Source organism: Phyllostomus hastatus, unplaced genomic scaffold (genome assembly GCF_019186645.2).
Source record: "Phyllostomus hastatus isolate PE091 unplaced genomic scaffold, TTU_PhHast_1.1 phas_scaffold_216, whole genome shotgun sequence".
NCBI classification, from domain to species: Eukaryota; Metazoa; Chordata; class Mammalia; order Chiroptera; family Phyllostomidae; genus Phyllostomus; species Phyllostomus hastatus.
This window is the reverse complement of record NW_025334018.1, coordinates 1977537-1989118: the sequence shown is the minus strand read 5'-3', so window position 1 is coordinate 1989118 and position 11582 is coordinate 1977537. Positions and strand designations below refer to the sequence as shown.

At 54.1% G+C, this 11582-nt stretch overlaps 1 protein-coding gene across 1 annotated transcript; it reads left to right on the top strand.

The window, feature by feature from the left end:
• The first annotated feature begins 91 nt into the window (after positions 1-91).
• Positions 92-11543, top strand: LRRC71 (leucine rich repeat containing 71). Its single transcript, XM_045816940.1, has 15 exons — positions 92-275; positions 3497-3646; positions 3965-4090; positions 4175-4250; positions 4440-4517; positions 6413-6481; positions 6693-6852; positions 6935-7018; positions 7101-7190; positions 7727-7876; positions 8081-8174; positions 8540-8628; positions 9791-9902; positions 10318-10439; positions 10676-11543. The coding sequence occupies exons 1-15, from the start codon at positions 116-118 to the stop codon at positions 10793-10795; spliced, it is 1680 nt and encodes a 559-aa protein (XP_045672896.1). The 5' UTR covers positions 92-115; the 3' UTR covers positions 10796-11543.
• Positions 11544-11582: the final 39 nt, after the last annotated feature.

The following is an 11582-nucleotide window of genomic DNA, read 5'->3' as shown; positions in this document are numbered from 1 at the left end:
AGGCCGGTGGACGCTGAATAGAAACCTCTTATTCGGACACCGTCTGCAGAATCACCACTTGTTTTGCCTCTTCACTCCAGTGAGGGTTCCCAGGGTTGCTGCGGACGGCACCACTATGTCTGGCGAGGTCAGCGCGACTGGGGCGTCGCCCAGGGCCCCGCGTCCGGGGACTCAGAAGTCGTCCAGCACAGTGACCAAGAAGGGGGATCGCGGGGCCAAGGAGAAGCCAGCGACCGTCCTGCCCCCGGTGGGTGAGGAGGAGCCCAAAAACCCTGGTACGTTGGTGGCGAGATTAGGGGATCAGGTCTCGAGGCCTTGAGACTGAGGCTCCATGTGCTGCCACCAGCCAGCCCCTCGTGACTCTGGCTTGTCAGGTTGGACGATGTGTTGTAGTTGTGCCAGGCACTGAACTGGACGTGCAGAAAGACGCTCTGGTGGGCGAGACAGACGAACCAGGAAATAATAATAGAATTTCTAGTGCAAAGAAGTGCTGTATGGAAAGGGCTCCACTGACTGAAGTTCAGTGTGTGAATGTAGCTAGCTCCCGGCACAGGTGAGAGTGTTATAAGTGATAACCATTATTAGATGTGTGACCGTGGGCATGTTACTTCTCTGTAGTATGGAAATGTGAGTCCTGCCCCGCCTAGGAGGTGAGAACAATGGAGTTGATGGTGAAAAAGTGTTTTGTAAACTGCAAATTCATGTGTTCATTCAACAAGCATAGATTGTGCACCCACTGTGTGCCGAGCTCCCTGTTCCATCTTGCGATATGAATCCCAGCTTGCCTGACATCACAGTTCCTGAATTTCAGCTTGGCAGATGTTTGAACTGAATTGATCTTAAAAAACCCACCCACACTCTGCTTTGGGATGCTGACAAATGCAATTAAATGTGATAACATGTATGAGAAAAGAAGGACCAGGGAATGATGGGAGGACACCAGGAGGTGCCTGCTGTTCGGCCAGGTACAATACAGACAATGAGACAGGCACAGTGCTGCGTGGATGGAATGCACATTCTCAGGGAAAAGAAAACCATGAGAAGAGTATATAAGTAGGAGTGTGGCCTTGTGTGTTGCAAGTGATAGAACCCAAACCCAAATTAATTCTCTACAAAGGGGAATTTATTGGAAGTTTTCTTGATTCACAGTCACCAGTTTTGCCATCAGAGAGGGACAGGAACTTGCTGTCTCTAGACTTCCCATAAAACAAGTTGGGAAGAGTTTGTCAGACCTTGGTCAGGGGCCACCTCTTTGTCAGTGCTGGTGGCTGAAGGGAGGGAACCATGAGAACTGGAGAAAGAGCATTTTCCAGAAAGAGCGACAAGACAGAACCCAGTTACATTACACACACACACACACACACACACACACACACACTCTGTATGGAAAATAGAGTGGAAGGGGGAGAGAATGAAGGCAGGGAGATGGGTTACAAGAAATTTCAATGGTCCAGGTGAGGGACAGTGGTAGTTGGAATAGGGTATGAGGGAGAATGGATTAGCTTCCTTGGAGAAGTACTTTGGAGGCAGAAGTAATAAGAATTGGTGTGGGAAGAATGATTCCTAGGTTTCTGGACTGGCACTGGGTGGACTGAGGAGCAGATGGGAAAGCCCGAAGGAGGAGCATGTAAAGGAGGACCTCCATGAGCTGATGTCAGCTAGTCTGCTGGACACCTGGGTCTGGAGTGCTGAAGAGAAGTCAGGCCTGGAGGTGTGGCTTTGGGGCCTGCTGACATTTGGATGTACTGAAGCCCTTAGTACAAAAGTGAGTCACCAAGGGTAGGGGAGGAAATACAACCAGAGGTAGGAGAGGGCTCAGGACCCAGAATTAGAGATCTCCAAGGAGGGGGGACTGGCAGGGGAGGCTGCTCAGCCTCAGGTGGGCAGAGAGGTGGGAGAGGGTGGGAGTGATGACTGCAGAGGGACCCTGTACAGGGTGGTACAGAGGTTACAGCAGTTTTAGTAGATGCCATTGTGAGCTGTGGTGGGCAAACGTCAGGCTCAAAAGAGGTAAGGAGTGAGGGCAGATGTAGGGAGATTTATGGGTGTAGAGGAAATCCCATCTGGTCGCTTCTGTATCTCAAGGAACTATGAGGCCAGGTCACTGGTGAGCTCGGGGAAGGAGTGTGGGAGCGGAGGGGAGCGGGAGCTAGGCCCAAGTGCGGCCCTTTCTGCTCCGTCACAGACACAGACTGTTTGCAATGTCGCCTGAAGTTCCGCTGGGCGGCGCTGTTCTAGAGCAGCAACTCTCAAGGTGCTGGGCTTGGACCAGCAACAATGGCGGCAGCCATGAGCTTGTTGAAGTGCAAATTGATGGACTCCACCCAGCCTATGGAATCAGAATCTCTGCAGATGGGCCCAAGAAACTGTTTTAATGGGCTCTCCTGGTGATTCTTACAGTTTGAGAATCTCCATTGTAGAGAAAGGTGGAGTGCGTGAAGAAGCAAGGAAGGGCTGCGGGCTCTCTCAGCAGAGGGAGCAGCCCAGGAAAGCAGGTGGTGTGCAGGAGTCAGCTGGGCAAGGGGTACCCCCAGGCCCCCTGTGCCTCCTCTCACCTGCTTTGTCCACCAGCCAACATTTCTTGTGTGTCTGTGTGCCCTGGTAGCTGGGCATGTGAGGAACATGTGCCTCGTCCCTTTTCTGCAGCAGCCCCAAATCTTTCTGAGTCCTGGCCCCACACCTGCCGAGCACGCGTCCTCCCATACCCTCCGGCGGGCTCTGCCATAGCTGCAGGAGTTCTCTGGTCACAGCGCCTGCAGCACCTGCCTGCATCCTGGGCAGCGTTGCTGTGGGGGCCAGGCCTCTGGGCCCTTGGAAGAGCAGGCTGGCACCAAGCCAGCCCTCCGCCTCCAGGTTCCCCATATTCAGGAGCCACTTCTTCCCAGATGCCCATGGGGGAGCTGGAAAAAGCAGGGTCTCTGGGGACTCAACATCTCAGGTTTGAGTGGTGGGATGTAGGGGCATCTGTCTGAATTTATACAATGCTTGAATGAGTTGATGTCTCTTAGAGACATCTTCTGAACAGTGCAGCACAGGAGTAAGTGCTGTGTAAATGTTTGCTAAACAGATGAAAGCTGCTGCTCCACTGGACCTCAGGGTGCCCTGAGGGCTGGGCATGGGGGTGATGAGGTACTCCTGGGTTGTTCATTCTTTTGCTCACACAGTCCTGAGGCTTCTTGGGCTTCTTTCTTCCTGTGGCCCTGGGCAGCGCCAGCAAGGAAGGGACAAGGGAGAAGGCTGGGCTGAGGACACCCTGTGGGAGACATCCCCCCTGGGGAGCCATGAACAACAGGGTGGGTGGAGGAGCCAACACAGTCCTCCCGATAGTCCTTTCTCCCAGCTCTTGGTTTCCCACAGTTTTCAGAGTGGGTCTTTACAACACCTCAGAGGGGGGTCTACCTACCCAGAGGCCAAGCCCAGAGCAGTGGAGTTGAGAACAAGGGCGGGCACTGACATGCGGGCCCTGCCCTTGCTGTTGCCCCGCCTGGGCCCGCAGAGGAGTACCAGTGCACTGGAGCCCTCGAGACCGACTTCGCCGAGCTCTGCACCAGGTCCGGCTACACAGACTTCCCCAAAGTTGTCCTGCGGCCCCGCCCGCACCCAACCTCTCTCCCATCTGCCTCCTTGTCGGAAAAGCCCACCCTGGGTGAGTGGAGCCCTGGGGTGCCTGCTACAGCCACTCGGTCCATCCCCAGTCTCCCATCCACTGACGGCCGAACTGCGGGGTCACAGGGCAGAGTGGCTGTAAGTGAGGAGTAGCAGGTGGGATGATGGGTGGGGGAGTCTTCTGGCTTAGCCGCCAAACCAGGCAGAACCTGGCCTGACCCCCGCAGCGGCGACCGGCCGGCGTCCCACACGTCTGAACCCTCCAACCCCGCTGCACGCATGGGAGCCATCCCCCTCCCGGGCCGCCTTTGAGACGGGTCCTCCCTCTTCACCGTCTCCTTGCACCCCTGTCTGCTAGACGATCAGTGGCTGTCGGGTTCTTGCAGCCTCAACAGTCTGGAGAGCAAATACGTGTTCTTCCGGCCCACAATCCAGGTGGAGCAAGAGCCAGAAGACAAGTCCGTGAAGGAAATCTACATCCGCGGTGGGCATCCCTCCCCTGCCCCGCTCCCTCACCCGCCAGCACCTTCCCGAGACCTGAGGGACCTTCCTCCTCTCCCTTCTGCAGGCTGGAAAGTTGAGGATCGGATCCTGGGCATCTTCTCTAAGTGTCTGCCCCCCCTCAGCCAGCTGCAGGCTATCAAGTGAGAGGACATGGGGAGGGGGAGGGCCCAGTGTGGGTGATGGCTCAGGAGAAAGAACCGAAGGAACAGGGCAGATCCTGGGGAGGTGGGAAAGTGCGGGGGTGGGGCGCGGTGAGGACGGGTGCGCAGGGAGGACGGTGCGGGGAAGGCGGTGCGGCTCCAGCGGTGTCCTGTGCTTTCCACCAACAGCTTGTGGAAGGTGGGGCTCACTGATAAGACCCTGGCCACACTCATCGCCCTCCTACCTCTCTGCTCACCCACTCTCAGGTCAGCCGAGGGGAACAGGCGAGCTGGGAGGCCCCGTACCTGGTAGCGAGGCTGAGTGGGTGGTCAGAGGGAGCAGTTGGGGGGGGGGCCAAGTAGCAAGTCCCAGCTCCTAAGGGCCTGTGCTGGCATCCCTATGGAAATGGGGTTCAGCTGGTGTCTGGTGGGTTTTGAAGCTCCCATCTAACACAGAGTTCCTCTTTCTGCCTACACCAGTGCCCAAGGGGCCAGATCTTTGAGGCCTCATCCCTCTCCTCTCCATCAGTCCTACCACCACTCTCTCCCTGGAGTTTTTCCCTTGTTCCCTGAGGGCTGGGGCCTGACACAGTACTAGGGGCTGGTTTTTATCCTTCAGGACCTGGCAGTCCGGTGAGGGAGGGAGAAGGATTTACGATGAGATACTGCAGGACGATGTGGGGACTGTGGTGGCAAAAAAGTGGTTCATGGGGGGAGGGAGTGGGAGCAGAGAAGTAGTGTTACCCTATGGGTGTGGGGCACAGTGACATGAAAGGCTGCTTGGAGGAGGTGGTGTGGAGCTGAGCCTTGAAGGAGGAGCAGGAGGGCGCAGGCAGGGAGTTAGGGAAGGAGAAGCAGGAGCAAGGTGGGAGGTAGTGTAACTACAGGTGTGGTTTGCTGTATAAAGGACAGAGCTGGCTGCCACTCCTTGCTCCTTCTCAAGGCTCCCCCTGCCCCCTTGACTGCTCTCGTTTCTCAGATCACACCCTCAGCCTTACGCATTGGCTTGTCTGTCTTCCTTCCATGGGCGTCATGGACGATTCTTGTGGGACTGAATCGTCTTCAGCTGGAGGTCCTTAACACTCTGAATAGAATACCATGGAACTTTATTTTATTCTCATGGTAATTAGACACAATTTAGCCAGCAGAAAAATAACTACACAATTTATTTAATATGTAAAAATAAGTTACATTGACATAATAAACATAATTTAAAATGAATATAATCGTTTAGATGACAGATGAGACAGACTGAAGGGTTAAGCAATGATAATATATCATGGGAGAAAATTTTGAAAGGGAAATTTCTAGTCATTAGTTCAATTTTTGTTGTGACTTAGAAAACGGCCTCTGTTCTCTAAGCAATATTGGAGAAGTCACTGCCTTGTGAACAGGCCATATATTAGTTACTTATTGCTGCATAACAAATCACTTATAAACTTAATGGCTTAAAACAACAGACATTTATTATATCAAAGTTTCTTTGAGATAAATCTGGATGTAGTATAGTGGGTGCTTCTGGCTCAGGCACTGGTAAGGTTGCAGTTAAGCTGTTAGCTGGGGCTGTGGTCACCTCAGCTGGGTTTGCAGCGTCTACTTCCAAGCTGACTTTTGTGGCTGCTGATATGTAGCTGTGTGTCCACAGCGGGGTGGGAGACCACTGTAAGCAGCCCGATTGCCCTCTCATCACATGGCAGCTCATGGTGACCCAGGGAGTGCTAGAGAACATCCAAGATTGAAGCCACAGTCCTTTTCGTAAGCTAAACTTGGAAGTGACATCCCATTACTGTCGCCAGATTCTGGTAATCAGACATGAATCACTAGGTCCAGCTGCACTCAAGGGGAGGGGATTACACAAGGGTAAAGATACTAGGAAGTGGGGATCCTTGGAGTCATTCTAGAGGTCACTGTACTATAGGTCACTAATTCTGGGGTGTGAGCTGATCCCTTCGCATGGCCACACCTTTGGACTTTTAGTCTGGAGAACTAAATTACATTTAGTTCTTATGTAATTAAAAATTCTCATATAATTTCCTATATTGGGAACCATCCTTTGACTTTGTTTCCAAGCTGCTCCTCAGAGCCCCACACTTCCTTTCTGTCCGCTTTCTTCACCTGGCCTCAGTGGTGCTCCCTGGTTCTCAGACCAACCCCATCCTCAGGAAGGTGTCTCTGGAGGGGAACCCACTGCCAGAGCAGTCATATCACAAGCTCATGGCACAGGACAGCAGGTGAGACTCCTTCCCCCACTCCCTTTCTCTGGGCCTGCCCTTATTGCAAGTCATCCCTAGTCCCCTGGTGCACCTCCCCAGGTTCCCTGAATTCCTAGCCCCCAACCTGAGACCCAGTGGCCCTCCTCATGCCCCCAAGTTCCCTGAGATTCCAGTGCACGCTCAGGACCCCATGTTTCCAGTGACCCTCATTCCCCCTCCCACTGCCTAGGATCGCGCACTTGTCTCTGAGGAATAACAACATCGATGACCATGGGGCGCAGCTCCTAGGCCAGGCTCTGTCCACACTGCACAACTGCAACCGAACCCTGGTCTCTCTCAACCTGGGCTTCAACCACATCGGGGACGAGGGCGCTGGTTACATCGCCGACGTGCGTGCGTGCGCAGCGGGGGTCGGACCCACGGAGCCTCGGGGCTCAGGTCCGCCGGCTCATGCACCTTTCCTCCCTGCAGGGCCTCCGGCTGAACCGCTCCCTGCTCTGGCTGTCCCTGGCCCACAACCGCATCCAGGACAAGGGCGCTCTGAAGCTGGCCGAGGTGGGTCTGCTGACTGGACGGGCTGGTTGAGTGGACCTGGCTGCGAGGTGGCGTCTTGACGGCGCAGTGCCACCTGGCCCAGGTCCTGCGGCCCTTTGAGCTGACGCACACCGAAGTGGTGGAGCGGCGCCGCCTCCTGCTGGAAAAGGGGACCCAGGAACGCTTGCGGTCGGTGAGCAGCCCTCAGCCTCTTCCTAGGCGGATGTTTCTCAGCAAGCTAGCCATGTCACAACCTGCCTTCTGCAGTGATTGTCCTGCTGTGTGACTTCTGCACAGGCCTAGCAAATGTTTGGGCTCTCACTGCAGAACCTCTTCACGGGCAGTAGAATGTATTGGTTAAGAGAAAGGAATAGATCTGGATTGCTAGACCCTGAAATCCCTTGTGAGGTAACAGCTTGTGGTCTTGGCATGTTACTCACAGGATTGTTGAGAGGGTTAAATGACTTAATGCATGTAAATGCACTGGGAACAAAGTGAGAGTCCGATCCCCTACTTCCACCCCTACCCCCGCCCCACCCAGCTTATTCCCAAGTCCCTCTGCCCTTTCTTCTCAACCCCTAGATGCCCCAAACAGATTACTTTAGCATTTAGGCAGGCAGATGGGGGGCAGGATGCTGCCAGTAGGGCTGCCACCCAGGCACAAGGCTTCTCCTCCCTGGGCAAGGGGCACTGGCTTGTGCCTCTCTTTCCTCCCCTCTGTGAGCACAGCCTTCCTCCTCTCGACATGGCGACTCCAAAACAGACCGTGAGAAGAATCAGCTGGTGGGAGTCAGCAGTGTTGCACTGGTGGACAAGACAGATAAGATGCAGACAGTGAAGACCCCTAAGAGCCTGGGCAAGAAAAAGGAGAAGTCAGGGGTAGGTGTGCTGTGGGAAGAGAGCCTTGGGCACTCTTGAGATGAGCAGAGAGGAAACTTCCACGGTGCACTGGTGAAGTGGGGAGGGAAGAAGGCCTTCGAAGTCCCACTTCAGGTCCAGGGTCCTAACACTGGCCTCTTCCCAACCAGCTCCCCATTCCCCATGGAGGGAGGACTTTAATTGGTCTCCTTATATCCTCCACAGGAAGTGGTGAAGAAAGAGGAGAAGTCGGGGTCTGGGCAGTCACCCACACAAGGGACCCCAAAGAAGGAAGACTCTACAAAGGCAGGCAAGGGGAGTAAGTGCTAGTATTCCTCTGCAGCATCTTGGTTAGGAGGAAGGAGCATGGGCTGCGATGCAGGAGGGGTGAGCTAGTCTTCTGGGCATGTCCCTCTGAATCTGTTTCCTTCTGTTGGGAGATGATGTGGAAAGCCCCACCTGGCCCCACATCCTGACTACTGCACCCCACACTTGTTTCCCTGGGCTGGAACCCCATGGTCCTGCCCTCAGGAGAGGACCTCCCTCCAGCTGGGGGTCCCTGCAGCTGATCCTATTGCACCCAAACCCAGTTTGAAAAGTCACCTTCCTCGCCCAGCCCTTCTCTCAGGGGAGCCTGGTATTAGAGGTCTACACTGTGCATTCTGGCTCCTCTTTCTGCTCCAGAGGTAACCATCCCTGAGCAGAAACCGATCAAGGGAAAAGGGCCAAAGACTGGAAGCAAAGAGAAGCGCAGCATCCTCCTGGAGTCAGAGGTAGGCTGCAGGGGCGGGGGGCTAGGGAGCATGTCTCTGGGACATCCCCAGCCCTGTGCTGCGGCAGCAGCAGTTCAGTCCGAGTTTTGTTCTCCACTCCTGCCCCAACCACATGTGACACAGCCCCATCCCCGGGTTTGCTGGGGGTAACAGTGCCTTGTCTTCCCTTCAGGCTTGAGGAGGCCCTCTTTTTCTTGCTTATTAGCTCACACTTTTTATCCTGTCTCCAATCAGTTTGCTTCCCAAAAGGCCATTGGCTTAGCACCACCACTTGCTGGCCCTACTGGCCCTTCTGCCCTGGGAACAGCACCCCTCTCAGCAGCTGCCAGGAAGGCAGGATGTTTCATAGCCACGGTGCTGCCCCACCCTGTGTGAGGCTCCTTCAGACCCTCTCTCCTTTGCTCTGGAGCCCGCCTTTTCCCTTTCAACTTGGGCCAGTTTTTCTTTGCTTCCCGGACTGCCAACCATAGCTGCCAGCCCTCCAGCTGTTGGTGGAGTCAGCTGCTGGAGGAAGGCTATCCATCAGACCTCCCCTGCTTTAAACAGGGAATGCTGCTTCCTCTTTAGGAGGCTTCTCTGGCACCTTCACAAAATCTTACAAAGGGGACAGTTGGGTGGAGAAAGGGGGTGAGGCTGCTTCTCATTCTCTTGTCCCCTTTGGATCCAGGCTGCTGTTTCTCACCAAAGACTGGCACCTTTTTCTCATCCCGACTTCACCTGTCCCTCCAATCACCAGCCCCGGTGCTCTAGCCCTTAGGAAACAGTAAAACCTGAGTTCGACATATTGCTTCAGGCCTTTGACCACCTGTTTTCTTTGCCCGGAACACCTTTCCTCTCATCTTCATCTGGTGTCCACCACATACCATTCAAACTTCAGCTCACCAGTTTGGGAGACTGGGCTGGGAGTCCCTGCTTTGTGCTTTCACAGTACTGAGTTTGCTTTTGCCACTTGTCACGGATACGGTATTACCATTTCACCCTTTGTGCCCGCCCTCCACCCCAGTTGCTTCTTGAGGGCATGGGTGTATTTATTTTTGTATCCCCAGCACCTAGGACAGAGCCTGGACTATAGTTGGCTCTTAGAACATGCATGTTGAGTGAATGAATGACCTGTTGACCAGCTCCCCTCTCCTCTGCTGCAATTAGTACTCTACTTTAGCAGCTGGTGGCTGAAACCACTGAGATGGTCAATCCTCTCTTGGAGCCTGTGGAACACCGAGACGGGAAGGTTTTCATGCCTGGGAACAAGGTCCTTTTGCACCTCAACCTCCTCCGTATGTGTGCCAACTACCTCTGCTCTCCTGTCATGAGGCTCCTTGGGCCCCATTCTGCCCCAAGGGTGCCCCCACCCTGAGGTTGTACCCCGGAGTAGAACCTGGTTCTCCCATGGTTGCACATCATGGTGTCAGAGGTCCTTTTGCAAGGGCTTTAGGGTGACAGGAAGTCAGGCCCTGAGATGGGTAATTTGAGGATAACAAGGGGAGAGAGAGAGAGAAATGGGGGTTGGAAAATAAAAAGGCTGAGGGAGTTCATTCAGACAAAGGAGTCAGAGAAGTGAAGGAGAGTTGGGGTGAAGGGCTAGGTTAGGAGTCTTGGGCTGGAGAGCTGGGAGCTTGTTGTGGAGTAAGGCTGTCAAGGGTGTCCTGTGAGGGTGGTGGTTTGAGGCACCTTGTCTGCTTCTTTGACCAGGAAACCGCATCACTGAGGTGGGGCTGGAGGGCTTCCTCATCGCAGTGCAGTACCAGGCACAGTTCTCCAAGTCCAAGAGTATGTCCAAGGGTCCCGTGGGGCTGCTGTGGCTCTCTCTGGCGGTGAGTCCCCATCACTATCCTGCAGCTTCTGTGCCTTCCTGTTTCCAAGGCAGGTCTGTGGTTGCCCTGGTTCTTTTGATCACAATATAACTTCCATCTGTCTTGGTGTAAGATAAGCAGTCACACCCACTCTGCCTTTTGTCCACATCCCCCAGCCCCTCACCCCTCTTGTTTCAGAGAACCTATTTCCATCTCGTTTGTCACATACCAAACCAGCCTTCCTTTTTCTCCTCCAGAAAAACTGCTTCTCCGTGCAATGTCCTATGTACACCATGATTCAAGAGTTGATGCTGCCAAGGGACCCCATCAGTAAGGCCAAGCTCAGAGAGGAGGAGGCCATGGCTTTCTCCACCTAGTGCCTCCTGCTGACTCTGGGCCGCAGAAGCATTTTCTGTCCGTCTGGGCTTACTGCCCTGGGGGAGATCTCAGATCATTAACAAGGTCCATTGCTGTACTTTTTTCCTTGAGGTTGTTGGAAATTTGGTCCAGAGCTACTTGGAATGTTTGGACTGAGTCTGTTCGTGTAACATGACCAGAAATGGCCGAATCGCTTCACAGTTCTGCTGGGTCCTTGCTTTTCTGCCACCTGGGGGCCTAGTTCTTGCTCACTCAGGCCAGTCACTCTAGTGCAGATGTCCACAATCTGAAACCAGGGACACCCAGATGGTGTGGGGCCAGAGGTCTCAGGAGAGCTGGGGGCCCATCAGTGTGGCTTCCTGAGAGGACCTACCGACAAGGCCAAGAGTGCACAGGGCTGGGTTTTGTGTAACTAACATCCACTTTACAGGGAGCATCCAGAGAAGTGTCCCTTCACCTCTGGGCAGATTTAACCTGGTCCATCTCTTCATCCTGTTGCATTGACAGGGACTGCTCTCCCTGCTGAGAACTCTCTTGGCGAGGCTCAGTGGCTCTCTCCCAAGTCTCTCTGCATCTGATCACCTGGGGTGCTGCTCAGCCTCCAGGTGGCTGGCTGAGCTTCTTCAAGAAAACTTCATCAGCTGTTTGGATTCCCAACACTGAGCACATTACAGGTGCTTGGCAAGGATTAGTTACCTAAGCTTCTCCAGTTATTCCTGCCTGAGTCCTTCTAAAGTAAAGCTTCAGTGAAACTTCACAGCCCCATTCTTATCCCTACACTTTGCT

Excerpts from the sequence above, each read along its gene's own strand:
- LRRC71 (XM_045816940.1), top strand. The coding sequence starts at position 116 with ATGTCTGGCGAGGTCAGCGCGACTGGGGCGTCGCCCAGGGCCCCGCGT. Across the intron at positions 7,877-8,080 it reads AGAAAAAGGAGAAGTCAGGG|GAAGTGGTGAAGAAAGAGGA; the intron begins GTAGGTGTGCTG and ends TATCCTCCACAG. Across the intron at positions 8,629-9,790 it reads GCATCCTCCTGGAGTCAGAG|CTGGTGGCTGAAACCACTGA; the intron begins GTAGGCTGCAGG and ends CTACTTTAGCAG.